Below are 27,235 nucleotides of genomic sequence, written 5' to 3'. Positions count from 1 at the left end.
TTATAAGTTTGTTCAATTTCATACCAAGGGTGAGCCAGAGCTATTGATCATGACTACTGGTATGTTTGCACGGATCACTGAGCACGCATATAAACACCATCAAATTGTTTTCAAATTTTTAATTAATTACAGTGGCGCAAATATAAACAAACAAATCGCATACCAAAATGTATTTGGATGCACTCAAGTGGAAACTTTGCTGTTGAAGAGTATAAGCGTTATTTGAAATTATGCATCAAATGTAAAATATAAAAATAAACAAATCATTTATGCAAAACATTGAAAAAATTGTACTCGGTGACGAAAGGTCGGTATGTTAATAGACATTACAAACGATAAAGTATCATCGGCCAATTGATATATAAATGATGATTTTGAACTAATCATCTAAGATAGGGGCGTTTATTAGAAAGGGGCGTTTAAAAAAGAGGGCGTTGATTGGAGAAAAAACGGTATCCACAATTTACATGTACTGTGCGCAGTCGCTTTTAGATATACTCTGCAAAGGTTATCTTAGGAAAACTTTGGCCACTTTTAAATTCAGTATATGTCGTGTCATGTTAGCAAGCGTATAAATTTCAGGTCTTTTTTTTTGACATTATTCTTACAATGAAAAACGGGTGTTTTAAAATATAACTTATATTACTAAAAAATCAAATTGAAATGACGAACAATTGGCGGGATTGGTAAAATAATTAATTGACTAAAAAATATATATACGCAATGAAATCTATTGTTCTTGATATATAATTCAAAATGCTGTGATGCATGGTTTTATATTTTCGCGTTAAAGAAGGCCTGTTCCTTAAAACATGATGCTTGAAAGTTAATTACAGAATCTTCTAATGATAAATTTAACAGTAAGAGACAAGTTAGCTGAAGCTGTGCTTATACTTTTTATTTTTACTTTTTCTAGTTTGCTGTTGAAATGAAGTGGCAAGGTAAAAGTTTTAACAATTGTTTTTTCTACAAGTCTGCAAGAGTGTAATCTCAGATTTAGAACGTCTTAACTTTATTCCCACTAAGCTTTTTGGGCGCCTAGGTGGGGACGATTGTGTCTCACCTCTGTATCTTCTTATCCAGAATGTTTACAATGAGACTTTGCATTTGCATACTCTTTTTCTACAATTTAAAAAAAAAATTGATGATGTCATCATATTTCATATTACCGGCATCATTTAATGTCATTAATCATTCATAGAAGTAATTTTTAGGCATACGGAATTTGATATCTTTAATTTCGAAATCAAACCATCTTTAATACAAAATGATGGATTTTGATCGTGTTTCCGTCTGGCAAAAAGATAGTCCTAAGATGAAAGAGGGATCTAATGCTAGAAAAAATCCAAAAATGTACATATTGGTTAACTCAATTTAAAACACTCTTCCTGTCACCTTAGCATGTTTTTTCTGCGCTTAAAACCAATTAAATTTTGTAACTTAACCCATACAAACTGTATTAAAAGTACCCCTTTTCTAAATACAATTCTTCTTCTTCTTCTTCTTCTTCTTCTTCTTCTTCTTCTTCTTCTTCTTCTTCTTCTTCTTCTTCTTCTTCTTCTTCTTCTTCTTCTTCTTCTTCTTCTTCTTCTTCTTCTTCTTCTTCTTCTTCTTCTTCTTCTTCTTCTTCTTCTTCTTCTTCTTCTTCTTCTTCTTCTTCTTCTTCTTCTTCTTCTTCTTCTTCTTCTTCTTCTTCTTCTTCTTCTTCTTCTTCTTCTTCTTCTTCTTCTTCTTCTTCTTCTTCTTCTTCTTCTTCTTCTTCTTCTTCTTCTTCTTCTTCTTCTTCTTCTTCTTCTTCTTCTTCTTCTTCAAATTCCTCTAACCTGAATATTAATCTATATTAAAATACCCGTATACGTCTCTCCGTCACGCAAAATTATGCGCAAGTAGCGAGAGGCACGCAATTTTGTCGTGCATGTAACTGCCATTTTTAATTAACTTCAATTTTTTAACCTTTAGTTGTTTCGGTTACAATTCTTATTGCCATCGGCAGTACAATTTGTCACTGGAGTGATGCTAATGATGCTGCTACGGATCCCATCGGTGATGATCTTTCTGGAGAAAGTTTAAATGAAGGAAGTGAAGAAGAGAATGTAGCTGAAAATGGCGAGGATGAGTCTATTGAAATACTTCCGGGATCAGAAGATGAGATTTTGGACCCTATATCTATCAACGAGAACATTACTGAAACCCCGGAAGGACAACGTAAGTTATATAATAATTCAAGTTAGCACTTCCCATGTTTGAAAATCCAGTGACCAGAACAACTTGCGCTGTGGGTGACGGATATTTCACGTAAGCTCCTTTACACTACAAGCAGTTCCAATGGTCTTTGAGTATTTTATATCTCTCCTATGCTTCTTCCGATATTTAAATTAGGGGGGGGGGGGGTTCTTTTATGTCATTGGTTTTGGATGCATAAAATAACACTTGTTCTCTTTTAAGGTGTCACCATTTCGGTCAACAAAAGCTGTTCTTACTAAGCGTTTTCCATTTGAAGACAGATCATAATGTTATATCTGAATACGCAACAACATATATTCTTTTGCGTTGTATTCCATTTGTTGAAAATTGTATTTTAAAATTACTCATTTATTCCTCCTAAAGCCTTTGAAGCTTTTTTTGCCTAAATTAGCAAATTTACGCTTGTAAAAACTTTCAATATTCTGTTGGTCTATACAAGTCTAGGAATGATTTTGTTGTTTTTACCACACCTAATGTTATGCCAAATGCTAATGTAGAATCTCAAAACTGTATTATCCTTTGAATCGTCTAGGTTTTGCATTGAATGATACAGATACTTTACCCCTATGTATAAACTTTTTAACTTGTCAACGATCAATTAAGTATTATGCGTATTTCTGGATACTTAGTAAATAAGTGAGGGCTAGGGCTATTGTTATTATGCATAATGACAGATTAAATGCGTAATTTCTGACGTTCCCGTAACCTATACATACATTAATGCAATATAAACTGTTTTGTCTATCTATACATTTTGTGTATCTATATCTATTGCCCAATGTCAAAAGCATAGACTGGGCTTGCGAAGCCGATACGCTGATCGAGGGTAATATTTTTGGTAAGAGATACATAAACAGATTATATTGTATTTATTAACTGATAGCTATTTTGTTTGAGTTTGTAACCAGGATTATTTTATATCTAGTTGTGGCTCGTGTATAAATCCACGGGTTCGCCCGTCCTTTATATATCGCATTTCGTGTTTCCGTAACAGGACTCGTCTTTTGCGAAAGACAGACGACAGCTATTATTAAAGAGAAGATTTACTTGTGGCAAGGTTGTAAAAAATAGGCTTTGTTAAAAATAGAATGAAACGTTAGATTTGAATTTCGGTTTTCCAAAACAGAACATTGGTAATCATTGGTAACCATTGATAGAATCATTTTAAACATTTTTGAAACAAAGTTTATTCTTTGTCAGAAAAATGAGCTATCACACAACTTCGACGTTGTTTTGCTTGCTAGTCATTGTTTTGATAAAATAATGCAATGGAATTCAAAATTATCCATATTCTTTTTTTAGATCTGTATGAAGCTATGTTTTGACTATTCTCCGGCAACATTATTTCTTTACATCCATAACTACCATTTTGGTTGCTATGAAACTAAAACTTATACCGTGCTGTATAAAGCCCGTCCTGAAGTCTTTTTAGCTACGGATGTCCTGTTTAAACCAGTTAAAAATAGTTATCAGTAATATATCAAATATTAAAAGCGATGTTTAAATATAAAACAAGTTCAAGTTATTAGCTACCCAAAAAGAGAAAAAAAAGTCAAAACAAATAAAGTGCCTTAAAACTTTTAAAAAATTCTCGATATTCCAGATTCTTTTGTAACCCAGCACGCAGAAACATTATTTAGACGCAAGAAAATGCACTACAGCTTCTTCTTTATTTTACGATATAGGTAAAAGTGATCACCTTGACCAAGGAGATATTATGTTTCGCAAAGGAGAAGAAGAAGCCGAATTTGGAATTAACCCTGATGGAAGTAAAATATCGACAGATAGAGTTCCGAAAGATGCTACAGTATATAAACATAAGAAATGGAGGTTGCCTATTCCCTATGTCATTGAAAGTAGTTTGGGTAAGACAATTGCAAGTAACATTGATTAATCCTTACTATGGCGAACATACTGCCTTTAGTCCCCGACTATAAGCAGTACGTTAACAATAACTAGGACCGTTTCCCGATAATTATGATCGCTACCGTCATAATTATTTCGAATAGAGGGTGACAATCGCAACTGGTGCTTTTTCGAAATCTTTCTACCAGAACATTTAATTTTAATTATCGCGCCCATCCGGGAGTATAAAAGATAGCAAACTCCGCCCACGGGCGTATTGATTAAATTACTAAATTAAAGCAAATTTTTAACTTTAAATTATGCATTACGATTTATTAAAATACTATTACCACTTTTAAATAGACTTTTACGTCAACTAGGTCCCAAATCAATATATAACGTCACTGGGTGGTTGAAAGGGCGTTGTCGTAATTTATGTCTTGTCCTACAGAAATTATTACTTCTCCTGATAGGTATTACTTTTGTGTATTTTTCTTTGTTAGGTGTTAAGGCTAGAAGTGCCATAAAACAAGCCATGATTGAATACAAAACGAAGACCTGTATTAAGTTTCGTGCGAAAAAATCTACCGACATTGACTACTTATCATTTTTCAAAGAAACGGGGTACGTTTCTTTAATGTATTTATGCAATGCAATTTTTTACAAGGACGCATCATTTTCTGCATATTGGGGTACGGGAGTATGTTTCAGGGCGTCTATAATTATGCTAATACATACTTAAAGCACACGCCTTTTTCTTGAAGTAAACAAAAAGCTTATCTCCATCATGTTTATCTCCATTTACAATTCATAATTCATATCATATCATGTTTGGTTTCTGGAGAGATTTTGCCTCGTTTTCCTCTCCCTCTGCCAGTTTCTTGATTAGTAATTTCGGCCACGTATGATAATTTATAAAGCTTACGAGGTCTTCCTTTTTTCGTCAGCATGTGAATTTTTCACACATTTTTCTAATGAAAAAACAATTACCTTTTCAGTGGACAGTATTGAACTCTTGAATTTGTATTAGATGCGCTAGTAACAGCGCATGCGCGTTATTTGGGCACTTGCTTGCAGTGTAATCCGAAGAGGAAATTTTTCATCCAAAGTCATTGAATTTGGGAAACATGCCTGAAGGATGCCCCTGACCTGTCCCTGTCTATTAATTCGAAACAACCCGAAATTTCTGTAAAATCTTTACAATCGGGAAAATATATCACATTTCGTTAATTATTTCATGAAGAGAAATTGCAACGTGACTGTCCAGTTTTACTTTCAGTAGCTTCGTACAGGAGGTTCGCTAAAGGATTATGGATTTTTCCGATGACTTCACAGAGAAAATGTCGACAAAAGCAAAAGCTTTACTCATACCATCTTGCACTTCTTATTCTTTAGATGAAGTTTACCAAATTAAATCCTTTTTGAGAAAGGCTGTTATAAGTAATTGAGAGGGGTGTTGTGGCTGTAATTACACCTACAACCCCACCTCATCTCCTCTCCTTCCTGCGATTTATAATGTGTCCTAAAAACCGAAAAGGGCGATATAGATGTTATTGTTCATTGAAACCATAACAAATGTATGGCATTTATTGTGAAGATCATTATCTCGCTCATTTTGTTAGATGTTGGAGTTACATCGGTCGATCGGGTGGAAAACAGCAAGTGTCTCTTGGACAGGGATGCGAGTATAAAAGTGTCGCCGTTCACGAGGTAGCGAAGCTTTATCACTAAGTATTTTTTTATTTAAATAAAGAAATGAATGTACTATAAATAGTGTCTCTGTTTTATTTAGATTATGCACGCTTTAGGGTTCTTTCATGAACAATCGAGAGTTGATCGAGACAAATATGTTAAAATTCTTCTTCATAACGTTGAATATGGTAGGCACACTTAATTGTAAAGAAGAAACTCTGTAGTTATACCCGCTGTCTGCTCAAACGCAAAATCCATAGTAATTCTTTACTCTCATCCCGTGGATTATACAGATTTTTATAACATTTCCACTAGATGAAAGACATAATTTTGCGAAGCAATTGGCCAAAGATGTCACGACCTTTGGATTCCCCTATGATTACCAATCAGTCATGCATTATAAAAGGTATGAGTAATTTGTAAACCTTTCGTTAATTTTTAACAAAAAAACCCTTTCTTTACTCCCCTGCGATAACAATGTTGTTGCATCTTATAAATAGATATGACTTTGGAAGAATTGTCAAAGGAAAACGATTGCAAACGATTGTACGTAAAAAAGATCCTGCAAAGGCATTTGGTCAATGTGTGAAATGCGGATTGTCGGACATAGACGCCGACCAATTGAATGCTATGTACTGTAAAGCTGGTTGATCTTCTATCATCCGCAACAATCGGACAAGTCATATGCTGAAATACGTAGTTATTACATACTTCTTTGCATTCACTGATGATTAATCATCATTAGCAATGTAAAAAGAACGTTGGTTTAGTTCATTGTATTGCATTTGTTTCGGAAATAAGCAAAAAGATAATAATCATTTGTTGGGGGTTTTCAGTTTCTTAATTTGTGTATTTGTTTTTTGAGATTTAGACGAAAGGTTTACTTGCTATACAACATGCCGTCCTTTAACATTTCCTTGTTTGAATAGTTTTCAAACTGAAAGGGTTGTTTGGGTAGAGGTAATGGTGTGAATTCTACCGCCAACTCATTTTTTTAATTTAACTCGCCTTTTCTATTTGGAAATTTTTTAGGCAAAATATTTAAAAACTCATTCTGGGTGTTGCTACGTCAATTGTGTCGCAAAATATGGCTCCAGAAAGAAGACCTCAATTTTTCGTTGTCCCAAATTATGATGGAAATAACACCAAAAGACTCATTGTGACACATAATTCTTTTTAGCTGCTGCAGAATTTGAGTAAAAGTTCTTCTATAATATAGTGGACTCTCTATAACTCAAACAGCCACGGGAAATCGGAAACCGTTCGAGTACAGAGAGGTGCGGGTAATAGAGAGTGGGAGTTTCTCCAAGTTTTTGTAAAGATTTTGTATGAATGGCCAATTGAGCGTGATTTTTCTCCCTTATATGAAATGGGGACGAAAATTTTCTTTGTACAGGATAAAGCCTCGACATTGTAGGCTAAGAACGGACTGAACAAATAAAAAAATAAAGATATTTTATCTCAACCAATTATTCTCGTGTTTACGTTTTGTTCGAATGGCATTTGAATCATTTAAGATTCCTTACACATGTAGATATGAAACATTCGAACCAGTTAAGACTCTATTTACATTTACAGGGCCGAAAAAATACATGTTGCGAAGTTTGAGTTATAGAGAGGAAAAACCTGAAGAGACCATAAAGAACATTCGAGTTTAGAAAGGATTTGAGTTATACGGGTTCGAGTAATACAGAGTTTTTTTATGAGAATTTATTACGAAATCCCACCGTACCAGCAAAATTGTTCGAGTTAAGGAGAGATTTGAGTTATAGGGGTTCGAGTTTTTGAGAGTCCACTTTACTAATTTGTATTGAAAGTTTTATAGACGTTGTTGCAAAATATTATCAAAAGAAAATCACTGTTGCTTAATATTACGGACACAAACCACGCATTAGTACATAATCCCACTCCAGCAAATAAAGAAACATGAAAAAGCTGCCAGCACGATTTTTTGTTCCGTACGACGCCTGATCGAAATGCCAACAGGCTGTTACTAGCCATGACATGTAATAACAAAGACATCACAATATACGCACACATGGAAGAAAATTACTTTTCCCATCCTTAAAAATCAACTGGAATGTTGAAAGACTGTCAGCAAAAAAACAGGTTCATTCATCCAAAACTGTCTTCGGAAAGAAGTCAGGAAACTTGCCAAAATCGTTTGGGAGTTTGTCAAAATTTGAACCTTGATCCTCGCTAGAATCGTCGTAAGAAAGAAATAACTCACATTGACCCATTTTTCCATATTTTCGACATAAAATTAAAATTGTAATTTTAAAGGGTTAGGGTCAGGGTAAGGGTTTTCGTTTGTCGTTCCTGTTTCCAAATAGATGTTTAGTGTGTTTCGTAGCATAAAATTCATTCGTGTGGAAAGTATAATGCGACTAATACTTCAGAGGCGTTTTGACATTACTTTCCCTTATCGACGTGAATACATATGTAGGATCCTGACGGTGTTAGCACTCTTTGTTCGAATAACAAGTCAACGCACACCATTTAATGCCACTTAAGTTTTAATAACTAATCAATTAAAACCTGTTCTTAATACTTTAACAGATAAATATCACTGTACATAAAAATATAAAAAATATAATTATCTCGGGTGATTATATCATGTGTCTCTTGATACTTCATTAAATTATTATTTTATTTTGAATATTTTTTATCTTGTTACCGTAAAACTTCTTTCTGCATTGGCAAATTGTTATAATATTTGTAATGTTTTTAGGAAATAATTTATATACTACTTGTATAACCTTTTACCTATATTTTATATTTTGTCTTTAAACTTAAAAATGGAGTTTAACAACCGAAGTATATTGTTAAATTCACAACGTATTGTTGGTCAATTAATTTCAACTACATATGTTGGATGTTGCATTTAAAGATGTTCTATATAAGGAGAATAATAAAATGACGTCGTTGGGAGCAGTAATACGTCAATCCGCTGGATTATTATTTTTGCAAATCTCGTCTGTATTATTATATCTCTAGTATCCATAGACGTAATTAGCAACCCTTGGTGACCAAAATACATCTCTTATAATAATATGAGAGTGTGTCTGTGTGTCTTGGTGTCTGTGTATCTGTGTATCTGTGTCTGTGTGTGTCTCTGTCTGCCTCTGTATCTGCGTGTCTGTAACAGGCAAAGTGGTATGTTAATTTTACCTTGATGTAGCCGAAAAAGGTATGCCTGACATGATATATTTTCTGACGTTGCGGTGCGACATCATATTCCTTCTTTGACGTCAATATTTTATATTAAAGTAATGAAGCCATTTCAGTGCACTTAAAAGTTTAAGGTCAAATAACATACAAACGAGGTGGTGACATCAGTCTTTTTTCACGGCGTGGGTGACCACGTAGGACCAATCTGGGTAAGGTTTTTGAACCTGGTTCCCCGAATCCGTTTCGGAATGGTTAAGTTGATGACGTCATCAAAAAGCCTTCAAACCCTAATATCTCTGCAACTGTTTGTCACAAATACATGATCCTATGCATTTTCTTGATCAGCGTTTCAAGATCTATACGATGAAGACAACGAGTATTTCAATTTATCAAAAAAATTTTTTGTATATTTGTTTGTGTTTGACGTCAGCAAAATTTTTTGTTCGTCCAAAACATATGATCCTATACATTATTTAAATCAGCTATTCAGGCTCTACACAATAGAGGCAACAAGTGAACAAATTTTTAAAAAAAAAATATTTTGTGTCTCAACGGGTCCTTGATGACGTCACTAAGATTTTATTAAGGGTTCTTTTTCACTGTTATCCTGCCTAAGTGGATTTTTCCACCGGCTCTATGGACTAGTATCTTATATAAAAATTCCCTTGCGTGAGTAAAATTGTGAGTCTACGACACGCAACTCACGGATCATTTTTTATGACGTGGGCGTACGCTAAAATGTACGAAAAGAATAAGTAAGCCACCAAATAAGAAAACAGAGGGTCCATTTGTAATTTATACTACAACGCCGTTCTCGGTCATTACGGTTGAAATGTGGTTTACCATGTATGCGCCGTATCTCATGAAATTTTTTTTTTTTTTATCAACTAAAAAAAGAAAACCGAAGCGAAGAAGTTACTTCAAACAAAGCATACCAAATTTTTTTTTTCTTCTTCTTCTTCTTCTTTTTTTCTTCTTCTTTTTCTTCTTCTTTTTCTTCTTCTTTTTCTTCTTCTTTTTCTTCTTCTTTTCTTCTTCTTTTTGTTCTTCTTTTTCTTCTTCTTTTTCTTCTTTTTCTTCTTCTTTTTCTTCTTTTTTTCTTCTTCTTTTTCTTCTTCTTTTACTTCTTCTTTTTCTTCTTCTTTTAATTCTTCTTTTTTTTCTTCTTTTTCTCCTTTTTCTTTTTCTTCGTGAGGTTAGCTTAAAGCTTATATGTTTTTCTATATTTTATATTTTTGTGTTCTGGGACCGAGGTTGTATCACATTCGAATATGACTGTAATTCAAATCTTAAATGTACAAAACAAACTGTTGTTGTCGAACGAAGTTAATAATGTTGCTGTCAGAAAAGAAAAACGTACGATGATATAACTTCATAAAAAGAATTGATTGGAAATGCATCAGACAATTGTAGCCATACATTTAAATTCGTTCTCCTTGGGATGAAGCGAAATTTAGCAATTGAAGTAAAAAAACTGATTGGACTTTTGTCAGCCTAGCTAGCTAGCTTGCAACCTACTGAGAAAGTGAAAGAAAGCAGGTGTGTTGTCTAAGTTATTCGGTAGAGAAATGAATTTGGGTGTATAACGTCTTTTAGCCGTTTCTTTCAGAGCTAATTTTTTCCTTAAATATTAAGTTTGTTGTTGTGTCTTGAGCTGGAAAATATTTTCTTTAAGCACTTATGTTGTAAGAATATACTCTGAAAAATGGGTCAGAAATTTAGAATATCCTAAAAATATGTCTAAGCTTAATAGTTTGTTTTTAATATGAACATTTGTATGACGCACAAAATCGATTAGAAGTTTACTTTTTTATTGTATATTGAACGAACTGAACGTTTTTGTGTCCAAGCAATGGGCCGTTACATGTAGTAGAATTGCCATTAGCTAGCCATAGTAACTTATAGCATGCTTTATTTTATTAAAGCATAAAATATTTTCAGGCCGTAGTCATGTTAAGAACATATTGAGAATAATAAGGATAGCATTTGTCGAAAAAATTAACGAGAAGAATTTACATAAACTGTAAATGTAATTTTCCGTTGTTACTGTTTTTCACACTACAGATTGTGTGATTCAGTGTTGATGTCCTTATAAAAAACCTAAACCTAAAATCTAAATTAAATCAATGTTTACAATCGTTTGAAATATATTCGATTCTTAAATTCGAAAACGCTGCATTGTTAACTTCTTTGATTTTATGCGTGATTTTCTTGATTATAAGTTTGGGTCTGTTGAAGCAAACAGTTCTTTTTATATTTTGGATTGAAATATTTCGGTAGATATACAATACACCAAATGACTCAAGTTTTTATATTTGTCTTATGTGTTTTTAACTATTAATTTCTTATATTTTGAGTATAACTTTGGAAGGTTTGCCGTATGACTTAACGAAAAATGTTGGATTTTTTGGACGTTTTGTTTCGGCAGTTATGAACATAGAGTAACGCAGATTGTGAGCAACCTCGATCCTAGGGCTTTTTTCTCTTTGTGCCATCCCGTTATAAAAGAGACAAAGAGCCCAGAGTCGAGGTTAAAATGTGAGTTTTGAAAATTCAAGTTACTGTGTTGTATGTTTTTGTTTGGCATCCCTTACTTCGGTTTAATGAGAGATTAAGTGAATTCTTCCACGGGAATTTGGCTAGTATTAAATATTTTTTTTAAGTTATACAAATAATACTTTTCCAAATTCACAAAAAATGCTTCAATTAAAGTTAAGAAAAATCACAAAATTCCTGCACTCAATTACGTGCCCAATAAAAGTTAACAGGCCGTAGACATAAAAGAAATTCAATAGAAAATTATGGGTATTAACTTGTTTTAAATCCGGCGCTCGCTGGATCATAAACGCAGCAGCGAGAAAGCGAAACTTCTCCTGACTTGTCAGTTATACTTTTGACAGTAGCTATGTATGTATTCCAATTTCGTATTGTTAATGCTTAGCTATTCTTCATGAATTTTTGTGCATATCTGTAACACGAATGCCTTCAGAATACAATCAAAGGATCGAAGAAGGTAAGTTTTATTTAGTTGTCATCAAGTCAATTTTCCATGCCCTTGTAATGTAAGATAATCCAGGATCATATTTTTTTCAAAATCAATTAAGGCAACGAAGGTTGGTTTGGAGGGGTACTAAGCAATTTATTGATATCTAGCTAGCGTAAATTTTTTTAAACTTTAGAGGAGCCTTTATTTTTGTTGCCACAAATGATAAGAAGGTGAAGGTAGACGATTTTCCGATTCCAAGAAAATAATTTTCTGTTCCAAAATTTTTTTTACCTGATATAATGCTTCCTCACATAGCAATTTTTAATACTCTCTTCTTCATATACTACCGTGGCCCAACTCAAAGAGGTCATTTTCATATATATAGATATATATTTTCTACTTTCCTAACTTGTCGATAATGTAATTTCCCTCTCAAGTTTTTTTATTCTAAGAATGACATGGGCAGTTTTAGTTAGTTCCTCTCCTTTTTTAAAAATAATGAGTGTACAGTGTTGTTGCGGTAGGCGAATTTATATCTAATTATTTATTGTAAAAAAAAAAAAAATTCCGACGAGGATGGGATTCGAACCCACGCGGGCAGAGCCCAATGGATTAGCAGTCCATCGCCTTAACCACTCGGCCACCTCGTCTAAGAGGCATCAAAGAAAAACTTGTTATTTTTGGAGTTATCTCTATAGCAACGAGTATTCTGATAACAAAAAATGCTTCGAAAACAAGACAGTAGTTAAAAACACCATTCTTTACATTATGTTTCGCTTAATATTTTTTCAACTTAAAAGTTATATTTTATCTGTACCTCTTGTTGCATTGTTAGTGATAACTTTCATTGTAAGTTATATTGACGCAGTGCTAAACAAACGAAAGTATCAAATTTCACATATTCCAATTTATTTATTTATTTATTTGACGAATGTTTTGCAATCGGTTATTGATTTTCACCAGCGAGAGAAAAATGTTTAAAATCTAGGAACATACATAGAGACACGTAAGGTCCAGGATAGACCATTTTCTTGTATACTAGATAAACGCTGTTGGATGTGACTAGCGAGCTTAATGGCTTTACTAACATCCAGGGAGGTACCTTGGTCAATTGTTTTCAGGATTACAGAGCACAAAGTGGTTCTTCTCGAGTGTTTAAAGCTTCTATTAAAGCTTCTATTATTACACAATTTGAAAACAGTTTTATGTATGATCAAACCCATGACGTTTCGCGTGGAGGTGTCTTTCATAAAACTCAATTTGTTATATATATGTTGAGAAAAATTTGATAACAGCACTAAAAAATTAGTGCTTTTTCCATTGTTTTCTTCGAAGATTAAAGGCGCCGAAGGCTTATACAGAAGTGTTTGTACAGAGCATAATTTCAAAATTTAAGAAAAAACTATTTTTGTAGAATAACTATTTTTGTTGATTTTGCAGAAGTTGTTTAAAATAAATAGATAAGAAAATTTGAAGGAAAGAACTATACGTAGTCAACCATCGTGTGTTGCCGAGAATAAAATGCTGTCCGAAGCAGTGGAAAACCTCGTATGAATGTTCCTAAATGTATTCTCTGTGCCATGCCCGTAATTCTTTGATGGGATTGGCAAATTCTCTTTTCTTATTGCGTTGTTTGGAAATAAGACGTATATATAGAAAATCGGCTTTGTTGTGACTCTCTCAGTCGTGTTAACAACAAAATCAAGCATCTGTTCTACTACATTCCCTACTTAAAAGTGCTCCATGTTCAATTTTATTTGCTTGTATTGTAAATCACTTTGAATCAGACGTTCATTTTTCAGCAATGCTTGGTGCTTAATAATAGTCAAGGCAAGGCTAGCGAAACCGCAAAAAATGTCCTTTAACAATCTTCAGTCGTCATTATAAGTCCCATTTTTATCGTTTTACCATGGTTTTAATATCAAGCATATGAAACCTCTATAAGTTATCTATCCTTTGAATGAAAGCTCTGCTAGCTAACCTTCTTTCTAAATAAATTTAATCGTAGCAGGAACAGCACGTTCTTCATTAATTCTGCACGCAGGACTGCAACAAAAGTTTGTGCGTAGTTACATTATCTAATATTTCTATCACGAAGCTTTTACAACAATTTAGAATGCTGCGTATACACGATTCACAGCTTGGAACAGAGCTGTAGTGAACTTACTTGCGATTTTATGCTTTTCGTGCTTTATGCTTCTAAAACTTTGTTAAACAATTGTTGACTCTTTTTCTGACAAAAATACAGACTTCGTTTTTTACGCAAAGTAATCCTGCAATTCCTGATTCTTGCCAAACCCGCTTTTATTTCGTAGATTGAAGCACTAAACCTGCGGTAGAAGTGATAGAGTGAATTCAGTATTCTTAGTAATTCTAGAAATTAACATTACGCGAATGTTTGAGAAGATTTTCATCAATTTTTTATACAATGGGGCGAAATATATTTCCTTGTTATTTTAATATCCGTAGAATCAACTCCATTTAAAAAAAAAACAGAAAGAAATGGTAATTAAATTCGTGACTGCATAGCTAAATGCATGCTAATGACTTATAAACCGTATAGCCGGCCGCTACGAGAAAATAGCGAGCGAGGTTTGGACTTCGTGGACCAAACGCAGTGAATTCCATGCAAATTAACTAGAAAAAATGTACAGACATCACGTTAAATTTATTATTTTCATGAGATAGTTGATGATAATTCTGGAGTGGATTTTTTTTGTCATTGTTTGAAAAACTCAAGATGTGAGACATTTGAAAACAGAGAGTTTTGTCAGCCGCTTTGTAGTTTTGTAGGGAATCTCTATTTTATAGCCACTTGCTTCAACAAAATTTATCGAAGGCATTGCTTCCACATTTCGTAGCATTTATGCTTCGACTGAGACTGTTGGTCCAGTGTAAATTGATCCATTTCAACTGTTAAGTACTAAAAAAGGTTATAAATCCCGTTTTTATCTCAGAGAGCTCTGGGAAGGAATAATTTTATCACCAAATTTCTCGAGTTTTTAAAACCCAATTCCCGGTTCCTATTAACAACAGGGCTGTACTTATTCACTAACCCGATGTATAAAGGATCCTAATCTTCCTAGTTCTAGAGCTATTTGTAATTCATTGTTGCGTCACTTTCTCTATTAGGCCTTCTTTACACATTGTAGACAGAAATTATTCCGAAATGCTATTTGCACAAGCTAAGTAGAAGGACACGGTCAAAAGGTAGGAAGTTATTTCCTATAAGAGAGTACATTACGGTTTGTTTGCATAGTTTCCATTTGTTTCAATTATTCTGTTCACGCGATATTTAAATATTGGAGTAAATTCCTTCCTATTGGTTAGACTGGCATCTGCGTGAACGATCTTTTCTTAGTCGTGTAAACATATAGTCTGAGAAAGTTTCAATATAAGAATTTTTTTAGGCTGATCTTAGATTCGTGCCTGAAGATTTTTTTAATGTGGTAAGATTACGGGTAAAATTTTCTGTCCTTAGTTACGAAACGTGAGCTTTCAAGCCCCGTGAGGGTCTTTTATTATTAACATTTTACATTTTATTTTACAATTTTATTTTCTACAGAAAAGACTATAAAACCAGCTTTAAAAACATCTTTCTTCTTTTGACGTTGTGTATTGTTTTGACGATAAGCGTCCCGTGAGACAGACAAATGTTAATTAATTTAATAAAACGATACGTGAATATTTTCTGTGAGTACTTAATCATTCAAAAGAATGTGACCCATCTTATTTTAACAAAAGCTTTCATCACGTACCGTCTTGCAACTGAACCAATGTTTTTAATTTGTTGAAATGGTTTACTACCGAATTTTACTCAACCGTATTATACCGTGTTTTTGTGTTACACTTGTTGCGTTGGTTGAGAACACTCGGTAAGCATATTTTTCATAGATTAATTGTGAATATTTTCATCAAAAATGATTCTCACATTGCGGATGTTGCGGAAAGAATATTGTGCAATAAATATTTAAATTTTTGATTCAGATTTTTGGCCACCAGACATAAGTTGGTAAAAGTCGTGATTGGAAAGACTTTTTTTTAGTTTTTTAAGCTAAATAAATGGATAAAACTTCTCAAAGTTCCTCTTAAGAATTTCTTATAGCTCTTTTCTTATCTACCGTGCAAGACATACCAGCCAGTTAGCAAAGAGAAGCTGTCTGGAAACTCTTTGTTTACAAAAGTTGTACTACGGCTTTACTTCGGACCCACGCAGAGAAATGTTATTTCTTTGTGCTGCCAGGCTAATAACACGAAATGCTGATGAAGGAAATTTGTACGACAGGCGGAAATCTTGAGAAGCGAGGGACTGGTGGGTTCTTTTACGGGGCTAAGAAGTAGTCTCTATATAATAATAGCAGTCGTTTGTCTGTGTGATATTTCCGCAATTTTTTAAATTAATTTATTACTCTAACTAATTTAATTTTTTTAATTGATAAACTAAAATTAAGGATACTGTGATAGTTCAGACACAGCTTTTTTATAAATTGTTTTTTTTATAAAGTAAGTTAGATTGTCTATAAGATAATGAAAATACGAAATTTAATTCTTTTTCCAGGTGGCCATTAAGCTACATTCTCGTTTTATCACTAAAACGTTCAAAAACTTGTGGGCTGATTTTTTTCACTGGATGAGTTTTTTTGAAAAGGGTATTATGCCTATACAGATGTGCATGATATAATTTTTCAACTTTCACAGAAATCTATCATGTTAAATAAAATAATATTGACCGATTGTTTCATATATGACGGAATAACAAGGGTTTGTAAACTCGGTTGTTATTTCAGCTAACGTTGCAGCAAAGTTAGTTTCCAAAATAATGTATGAGACCCGAAACACTTTAATGTTGCGTGCGCTTTACTCAATTTACGACGTACTGCATGCCTGTACTAAAGCCTGAATGTCTGGCACAGTTTGCCGCTCTCATTAAGCCCTCTACAAGGTTTTCAACGGCAGGTCACACGGTTACTTGTGGCTTAAGTCTCTATTATTTTCTATTTATAATGCTTGTTGTCGGTCTGTCTTTCACGCAAAGTAGTATCCGGAGAAGTGACGGCTTTTTTGCAACTTTGTCCCCAGGATTTTCTACGTTTATGATATTCTGACAGGACAGCTCCGTGATTGCCCTGTTCCAGCCTGATGACAATCACTCTTATTTGGGGTAATTTTTAACCGTAAAGTGGCAAGCGAAAAAAACAAAATTGATCTTTGTTGGCGAGGCGTTAGAGAATTGAGGGTGTTTAAAAAAGTTTTGTACTGATGTTCTTTCAGCACTTTACACTAACTGACTATTAGACTTCTAAGCATGAACTATGGAAGATGTAGCCAGCCACAAAATTAAGTGTATACAAATGTTTCAAGGACAAATGGCCAGTGTCATACTTGCTATATCTGGTATCTAGCATGCCAAAAAAATATTTTTTTTTGGAAAATTTTGTGTGAATTTAAAAATTTGTGTAACTTATAAGTCTCCTTGTCAGTTGTTTCTAGAAAGAAAAGAAAGGCTGCTATTTAAGTTGCAGAAATCTTTGTGATTTTCATCAACTAAACGATGGCATAATGTGGGGAGTAAACCCACCTATTGGACATGAGTTGAACATTTAATGACAAACCAAACCATACCATTTATAAAAATGACCAATTGAGACCCTTCTTTTAAATGTGTTTTACCAGAGTTATTGTACTTTAGGTTCTTATTTATGGCTGCTGCGGTTGAGTCAATTGGAGTTTCTGTTAGTAATAAATCATAAAAGTTCTCCAGCATGAAATGATAGCAACCATTATCAAATAAAGTATTTCTCTATTTTAAGTAAATTTAACAAAGACCCATTATGGAAAAGAATTCTCGCGCTCCTGGTTGAGTTTGATGTTTTCATTTTGTGTTTAATCTCTGATACACGCTTCAAATAAGAAACCTAACCGTTTCGGTTATCCTGCAGTTTTTAGTTGTTTCTTATTTTACCTGATTTGACTCTTTCACTTTCATCCATGGTCGTTTATGCTTGAAAGCGCGTCAATTATTAAAGTATAAAAAAACGTAACGTGGTTTAATCCAGAGACATTTTGTCAAGAGTTTCACTGTGAAGTGAAAAAGATTCTTACTTCTATGTTATAAAACATTTAACAAATTATAAATTAAATAACGAGGTTATATGACACCGACTTCCTTATTTTTTTAACTATAAATTGCCCTATTTATATTCTTCAGATTTTAGTTGCTAATAAACATGAAAAGTACTTGTAACATACACATTTATGCGCAGTCACTCCTGCCAGGATTTGAACCTAAATCTCTTATCACACTTTGTAATAAGAATCATCCCTTAGACCACAGGAGCCTTTATAAGTCTGATAAACAGATGTGTTACATCAACTGTCTCACAGAGCTACAAGAACAGCTTCTCTTCATAGAAAAACATTAGGTTCTTCATGCTCAATCAAGTAGGATACTCCAAATTTACTACTGCTTTGTTCTCAAACGATTCAGAAAATGTTTATTATTGTTTCATGTCACAACTGAATGTCTTTATTAGATTTTCACTTCAACGAAAATATTAAATATACTAACGCCTGATTAACTCAAACAGACAACTCAGATCTTCTGTTAAAGACCGTAGCTTCCATTTTCTCGTATTCTCTTTTAAAGCAAAAAACAAGGTGAGGGTTTATTGACCAGAAAATTTTTATTAGTTGCCACAATCTTGGTGGCCCTAGTGAAAATTTTATCTATACTAAATTTAGTTTGCATAACTTCCACATCTTAGCACTTTTCATTTTAACGCGTTTCAAAACGGCTTTTCATTTTTTTCTTTAATGACTCACACAAAAGTAGAAGTACAGGTAGTAAAAAAATTTAAAATTATCTAGAAAAAACTTCTTATATCATTTCAAATATCATGCAGGGCATCCACTAAAAGTAACAGAAACGTTGTACTCATTTGGTATCAACATTTTTTTAATTTTGCGAATCCATCAATATATTTTACATAATATCATCATGTAGCACTGATGATGATGATATAGCGAAAAGCTTTTGCTGATTTTTAAACTTGTTTTTTACTTATATATTTTATGAAATATAATTATTTGTTCGATACAAGTATTCACCTTGTTTGCCAGTCACGTTTTTCTAACATAAACTTTCAAGTATTGAATTAGGTAGCTAGCTACATTTTCTAAGCATTAATTAGATGCGAAGTTTCCACTATCACAGATTGGTGGAAGCTGAGTTTTTTTCGGATTCTGTACAGCAAAGTTTTGCGGGTCTGACCGCACATGTGCAGCGAGTTAGTATTTAAGGCGATTCTCGCAAGATTCTTCCTCGATCGTCAGTTGGCCTTCGCATCGCAAGCTTTTGCTAACAGTGTTTGATGTTCTTCAGGCCAACGAGGCGAGAATATTGTATTTGTACTTTGCCAAGCCAATGAGGTAAGAATATTGTATATGTACTTTGTCAAGCCAATGAGGCGAGAATACCAATTATCACCATAATGAATTGTTTTTTGTTCCTGATCATCCATTGCTGCGAAGAAGTGAAAAGAAAAGTACGCGAAAGTATAATGCGCATTATACTCGCCCATCATGATCAGAGGTCTGATCGGTGTGAAGCATTCTCTGTTAAGAATGAAATACGGATGTGCTATGATAAATATTCACCTATGTTTACACACCATCCGGATAAACTATCTGAGTTCATCGCTAACATATTGCCGTACGTAGTGTAGTGTTCGTCTGCGGCTCCCAGCTCTGGGGACCGCGGATCGAATCAAGGGCAGTATGTTAATGATGAACAAAGTAGTTCTTCTACAATATAACTAAACTAGTCAAATCATAGTCAAATCAGAAATTTTTTCCTGGCACTTTCCAGTTTATGCATATTTTACTGCGCCTTTTTTAGAATAGAAAGTAAACACACTTTGCGCACTTCTTAACGAAATAAAATAATCTGATTTGTCAACTAATATTCAACCTGTCGTTCCGCAAACAACGCAAAAAGTCGAAGCAAAAACTTTCTACTTTCCCAGGAACGGAACGGAAAGGAAAATGTTCAACTCGTGATGTAACCATTTTCAGTACGCATGCTCAAAAACCTATCTGATTCTGTCCGTTCCGTTCAATGAAAACATTCTTTAAGTAAAAGAACAGCCTTGAAGAAATTCACACCTTTAATAGTTTCGATAACATGTTTCGAAAGTGGAGTCACTACAATCTTTGTAGCCCCTTGAAGTACAACCTCGCCTAAGGTGCTGCTTTTATGAAAGGAACGGGTAAAGAATCACAGGGACCAGTCCAAGAAGGGCTATGCTTACGACAGCGTTACGCCAACCCAGAATCATTATTCATTAGTAACTTAAATATCATTAATATATATATTTTTTTTAAGAAAAACTTTGCACTACGTCTTACTAAATCATCGTTATTTTTTTGCTTGACCTTTTTCCCTTGCATTTTTATTTGAGACATATAAAAGTGCACAAAGTTGACTAAAGTAGCATCTCATTCCTAAATCCTAAGTCTGTGAAGTTGACGATTTCAAGAGTACAGCGTACGTTTCGCTATTATTCTACTTTCGTTTTTGTTATATTTGGTATTGTTAAGCTCCAAAAGTGGCACGTATGAATTTATATGCGTTAGAAACAGGTAAAGTAGTTAAAAGCTGAATGAATAAAAGAAAATGGCAACGGTTGCTATTAGTAAAGTTAGGCCATAATTATTCCTTCGCAGAAGCTGTAGGGAATTGTACATAGTGGACAGAGAAACCCATAAAAAGTTACCAACCTTATTCAGTTTGAATGTCATGTTACAAACTAATGAAGGATATTTCGATGGTAATTGGCAGTCTATCACATCTCGCAAACAGTTGCTGGATAAGTCTGATTCCACCGTGAAAGGTGATGCAGCCTTGCTCTCCCGATACTTGGATGACGTCCTGCGGGACATCAACAAAAAAGGTGTATGAAATAATTATCATAAAATATTTTATTGACATTAACAGTTATTTAAAATCCCTGAAGTTTGATATTAAAGAAAAAACGCAACCAGTTGGTTGCGTTCTTTAATATGAGAATTACACGATAAGCTATTCCTTAAGATTAACTATGAATTTCCACTCTTTAGCCAACTACAACTGTAAGAAATCAGTCTTATCTTTTTTGGTTTGTACATTGAATTTATAGAGCATGCAGCAACTAGAAATATTTACATAACGGCTTTCTAACGTTGTTACTGCAAAAGTAACAATAACCACCGTCCGTGCCTATGACAAAGAAAACAATCAATTCAAAAGTTACAGAAGCGGAAAAAAAGACATTGATTTTTATACCATACTGTGGAAAAGCGTAAGGTGCCTTGTGAAGGAATTTAAACGTTACATTGCCATCACTAAAGTTATCTGTTGATGTCATATTAATTTTCCATGATACAAAGTAGCTATCATTTATTTTGCCGAATCAGAGGATACCGACGAAAAAGTAGTCCAGTGAAGTAGTCCGTGATAGCTCTCTTCGCGGCTTATGAAGCCGATTTTAAAATGACTGACGTCAGTGTTCTTTTCCGCATTTATTAACATCGTTATTGATATTGAAAGCGTTACACATCAATGACATGAAACAAAGCCTAAATACTAAAGATGGATTTAGATCGCGTGTTGTAGCCATTAAAATTTAAATTCAAAGCATAATGTTGCGGTAACTCAATGTATCTTGATGCTCGTTATTTTTTTGTTTTTTTTTAATCTGTGGATTTATGCTGTACGAAGTTCGATGTATAACTGTTTAGTTGATTTTATATTTGGTTTTAGTTGGTGCAAAATGTATCGAAATGTATGACAAGAGTACTTATTGTTGATCTGTTCTTACGATTGACTTTGCATTGCCGCAATGTGTTTGACTCAAAGAATCAAATTTGATTCATAAAAAAGGTTCTGCAGATGTCAGGCCGCGCGATGTACTGCTTGATAAAATCCGATTCAAATATTAAACTAAATATTGTTAATCTACCGATTATTATTTTGCGATCCTGTGTAGTCTGTATGTAAATAAGAGCTGGTGAGGTGTTTTATGTGCGTGAGATGGTAAGAGTAATTCAAAGAATTGGAAATAACTGGACACTGCATATATAAATCATTGTTGCTCGCGCTTTGCCGAAGAAACCTTTAGCAGGATTATAAAGCGACACTGTTATGCTCTCGTTCTGTCATAGAGAACAGTATGTTTTTATTGTGATTTACTTGATAGCTGTTGGCATCTTAAAGAGAAACCAGTAGCTCAATTGGTAGAGCAGGAGATATCTCCGATGTGGGTTCGAACCCTACCTGGTTTAAGTTCTGCAACATGCATAATTCTTTTTTTAAAAAACTGAAAATTCAAAGATTCTCCGAACTAAACTTACGAAATAATTTACCTTTTGCAAAATTATGCAACAAAAAAATTTAAAAAAATTATACTCGGCCAATGTCCAACAATTTAACCATATTTAAAATGTTATTAACCTAAAATATTTGTTCTTATCTTTGTGTACGAATGGTTCAGTTGGTTAGCGCGTAGTTGCGTTGGATCATCCTGCTCCCACTGCTGTGGTTCAAACCCGAAGTTGGATCATATCGAACCAAACATATTGCTTGAAAAAGCGGTAAGCGGAAAAAGCGACAAAAGATATGAATTCATTCACTGTAGTTCCTATGAATCAGTGGCGCAGTTGGATAGCGCGTTGCACGTTAAACAAGTCAATCTCTAATTCGATGCTTCGGTGGTTCAAGCCCACAACAGGTAACACAATGAGTCTAATAAGTCTTCGCATAGAACTAGTCAAATCAATATCAAATGTACAATTAATCTCAGTGAATGCTTAATAGTCTGTATCTGTAATGAGTTCTCACGTCTCTAAAACTACTCAAATCTACAAAATAGTCTCGGTAAAAGCAAAATCATCGGCAAATGTAATGAGTCTTCGCATCTATCTAACCAAAGTCAATAATCTGCCAGTTAGTTTCAGTATCTCTCATGTATCTCCAAAATCATAAGTTGGATAATTCTTCTCTGTGACACAAGCAACAGTGGATGGTCAATGTGGTATTAATCTCAACGGAAACTACGACTGGGACAACGCATTGGCAACAAGAAAATTAAAAAAGGTAGGAGTCTTGCATAATTTTATTTTGCAATTTGTTAATTTTTTTTTAAAAAAAACTAAAACAATTCCTTCAATGCACAGTGTAACTTAACGTGCCAAACATTTAATGAAAAGAATATGTCCCAACTGAATGATTAGAATAACTTAAATTTATTCACAACGAGACAAGATTTTTCCGCTCCATTGTAAATAAATTAAAGTTATTCCTTTCCTTTAGTTGAGACGTGTTCTTTTCACTAAATGTTTCACACGTTAAGTTACACTGTGCATTGAAGGAAGGCATGTGGTTTGTGTACAAGTGGAATATTATTACGCGCGAAGTGCCTAACGCCTATCCATGTTCTGCTTATTATGTGATTCGCTTAATAAAAATGTAGCGCCAAAGAAGATCATGCCGTGGAACATTTAAATTAGGCGAAAGTGACTGAAGGAAATTACGTTGTGACCCGCAGTACTTATGCACTAGCCTCCTACACTGCCGCCCTGTTTGTATCGCTCCCTTTAATAAAATAAGAATCCTGAGTTTCACAGAAAAGGGTAAAAATTTGTTGGTTAAAATTTAGTAACCCATTTAGGGGGAGTTACCTTACATCCTGCTTCCTGTCAAACCTGATACTTATTACCGCCTTTAAAATTTATATTTTCCCTTTTTATATTAAAATAAATGAGCAAAGCTTACGAATTGTTTCCGCAACAATCTTAGTAAATTACACCGAGGATATGGAAGTATTAGAAGAAAGCGTTTTGCAATCTATTAAAAATATTTATGGAAGAAAGAAACGTGCAGATATGGACAGTATTATTGTTGAGTCGAAAGAATTCAGTCCAGAAAAGGTAAAATATACTGTTCAACGACTTTGCGATACTGATAAACTTTTTCTCATAAACAGACGAGGATTACCTAGCTATAGGATAAGTAAAAACATTTTTACTGGCAAAATTACGAGTGTTGATAGGGAAGAAGGGGAAGATGATATCCAAGAACCAGATGAAAAAGTAGACCACCTCGATCTTCTCGCTCAGGAACTACAACAGGTTAAAAACTTTGAAGTTTTAAAAGAAATAGTTAAAATGGTATCGGACCTGAAAGAATACGTCTCGTATGAAGTCGGCAAATTAAGAAGAAATATGGTAAATGATTTGGTTGTTCACTTGAAGGAAGAAAACGATTTTTTAAAAAACGAGATGAAAGAATCTCAAAGTTTGTCGAGGGACGTTTTGTTACAAGACATAAACAAAAATAATCATGAAAAAATTAAAAACAAATCAGAAACCAATGAATGGAACGAAGTAAAGAAAGGTCCCTCGGGAAAAATAGAGAAACGATATAATAATAGATTCAGTCTTTCAAATCGGTTTAGTACACTTCAGAACGAACAAAACAACAATAATCACTATGACGCACAACCACTTACGAATAATCAAAGTTACGCACCACCACAACCAAATAAATCTATAAGAAGACCAAATCCCGTTATTAACCTTTCTCCAGAAAGAGATCTTTTACAACATAACATCAAATCATCTGAAACCCGTAAAAATAAAAAGAAGATTAGAATCATCAGTGATAGCATCGCAAAAGGCATAAATACTCGAGAGATCAATAATCATTTGAGAAACGGTGATGCAAGATTTAAAGTTTTTCCTGGTTCAAATATTAAAAATTTGGGTCATTACTCTCTACCAACCTTAGTAGATGAGAATCCAGAAATAGTAGTTGTGCATGTTGGAACAAACGACTTGCTGGATATAAAGAGAAATAAATCATCAGTTAATGAAATTGCAGAAAAAATAATCAAACTATCACGCGTATACATCGATCATGGCGTCGAAAAAGTTTTTATTTCAAGTGTTATTATCTGTACTCGTATTGATTTTGAGTTTATCAAATCGTTAAATCATATACTTGAGAACGAGGCAAAGAAATATGGCTATATTTTTATCGACAACAGTAATATTATGGAATCTAATTTATGGAAAGATGGATTACATCTAATGGAAAGTGGTAAAGTTTTGTTAGCTAATAATTTCTTATTTTATATAAATAATTTTTTAGGTCTGGATTTTATAGAAACGAACGATACTGATTTCTGATAGGATAAGCACTGAACTTACGGCATCCTGCTCCCAGGGTGTAACACATCCATATGGGGTTACTTCTTCTGAATGCAATAAGGAATTAAATGATCAATTTGAGACTGACCAATCACATGATTCTACATATAATTTACAAAATTCTTTAAAAAATGTCTGTGATATTAGAATCAAAAATCCTTTCAATCTATTGATAGGATATTTGAACATAAATAGTTTAAGGAAAAAAATAATTGACTTAAGGGAAATCTTTGTGAAATTTGCTCCAGATTATTTTGTATTATCTGAAACAAAATTAGATAGTACTTTTCCAAATAGTCAATTTATTATTGATGATTATGAATTAAGATCTAGAAAAGATCGGAATAAAAATGGGGGTGGGCTAATTGAGTATGTAAAAAAGGGAGTGGTTTGTAAGCAAATAAACATAGCTAACCTTACAAGTAATGAAATTATATGTTCTGAGCTAAACATCAGAAACAAAAAATGGACTATTATCACCCTTTATCGTCCACCACGTCATTCTAATCTTCAAAGTTTCTTTGAAGATTTGGAGAAAATTCTAAACAAAACACTCTCATTTTGTGATAACATCATTGTGATGGGGGACATAAACATTGATACTCATAATAAAAATGAAATAATAAATATCATTACATAACTTCTCTTTGCGATACTTTTGACCTAAAAAACTTAGTCAAAGACAAAACATGTTTTGCAAGTGAACAAGGAACATCAATTGATGTTATTTTAAAAATTAAGAAAAGGTCTTTTCAAAACACTATGGTTACTGAGACTGGACTCAGTGACCATCATCTGATGATTACAACTTTCCTAAGATCTCATCTGGTAAGATTGAAACCAAAACTAATTGTTTATAGAAGTAACAGAAAGTTCGATAAGAGAAAGTTTCTTTTTGATGTTAGGAATACACGTTTTGATTTTAATGAAAATGACCCTGCTTCAAATTACGACCACTTGACAAAAACGTTTAGTTCTATTATTGAAAAGCATGCCCCTTCAAAGCAGAAACTGCTCAGGGGAAATGAAGCACCTTTTATGAATAAAGAACTTAGGCAAGCCATTTATACCAGGTCAAGATTTAAAAAACGATACAATAAAGATCCTACTGAAGAAAACAAGATTAACTATAAAAAACAACGAAATAAGTGTGTTGGACTCAGAAAGAAAGCCATAAAAATGTATTTTAAAAATGTTATAGATTCTGGGATTGTAGAAAATAAAACTTTTGGGAAAACTATTAAGCCGTTTATAACCAATAAAAGTGGTTTGAACAATGATAACATTATGATTATCAAAAATGGTGCTCAGATAACCAATGACAGTGAGCTTGCTGAATTATTTAATGAACACTATATTAACATTGTAGAAAAAAGTAGTGAAACCAAGCCAATATCAATTGATTATCGAAATTCCTTAGACAAAGAGAGACTAATTAATGAGATAATTAAAACATACGAGAGTCATCCGAGTATTGTCAAAATTAAAGCCTGCAACGAAAATATAAATTTTTTTAACTTTGAGGAGGTAGATGACAACACAATCAAAAAACTTTTTACTAATTTAAACATAAATTCCTCTCCAGGTAAAGACAAAATACCCCCAAAGCTTGTGAAGTTAGCTAGTGAATATCTGATTGGCCCATTGCAAAATGCTATAAACAGCAGCATAAAACTGAATATTTTTCCCGATGGAGACAAACGTGCAACGGTAGCACCTCTTGACAAAGGAGGCAAAGACAAACATAGCATTAAAAATTTTAGACCTGTCAGTGTGTTGAATGTATTTTCAAAATTCTATGAAAACATAATGAAGGATCAAATCATGTCTTTCATAGAATCGAAACTTTCAATATTTTTGTCAGCCTATCGGAAAAACTATAACACACAGCATGTCTTAATTCGTTTACTAGAAGAATGGGAAAAAAAACTTGATAAGAATTACGTGGTTGGTGCAGTCTTAATGGATCTATCAAAAGCTTTCGATTGCGTGCCACATGATTTACTAATCGCTAAACTTGAGGCATATGGATTTGAAATTATTGCCCTGAAA

General features: G+C 33.6%; 1 protein-coding gene and 1 non-coding gene across 2 annotated transcripts; one reads left to right on the top strand and one right to left on the bottom strand.

The window, feature by feature from the left end:
- The first annotated feature begins 920 nt into the window (after positions 1 to 920).
- LOC130629213 (zinc metalloproteinase nas-4-like) lies at positions 921 to 6,599 on the top strand. The gene is made up of 8 exons (XM_057442350.1): positions 921 to 941; positions 1,960 to 2,205; positions 3,930 to 4,109; positions 4,593 to 4,713; positions 5,712 to 5,799; positions 5,882 to 5,969; positions 6,097 to 6,187; positions 6,282 to 6,599. The coding sequence occupies exons 1-8, from the start codon at positions 929 to 931 to the stop codon at positions 6,430 to 6,432; spliced, it is 978 nt and encodes a 325-aa protein (XP_057298333.1). The 5' UTR covers positions 921 to 928; the 3' UTR covers positions 6,433 to 6,599.
- A 5,907-nt stretch (positions 6,600 to 12,506) lies between these two features.
- On the bottom strand, positions 12,507 to 12,588 carry Trnas-gcu (transfer RNA serine (anticodon GCU)). The gene has a single exon. It is a non-coding gene; the product is annotated as a tRNA-Ser (tRNA).
- Positions 12,589 to 27,235: the final 14,647 nt, after the last annotated feature.

This window comes from Hydractinia symbiolongicarpus, chromosome 15, assembly GCF_029227915.1.
Source record: "Hydractinia symbiolongicarpus strain clone_291-10 chromosome 15, HSymV2.1, whole genome shotgun sequence".
Lineage (NCBI taxonomy): Eukaryota > Metazoa > Cnidaria > Hydrozoa > Anthoathecata > Hydractiniidae > Hydractinia > Hydractinia symbiolongicarpus.
Note: the sequence above shows the minus strand (reverse complement) of the source record. Positions and strands in the feature narration are given on the sequence as shown.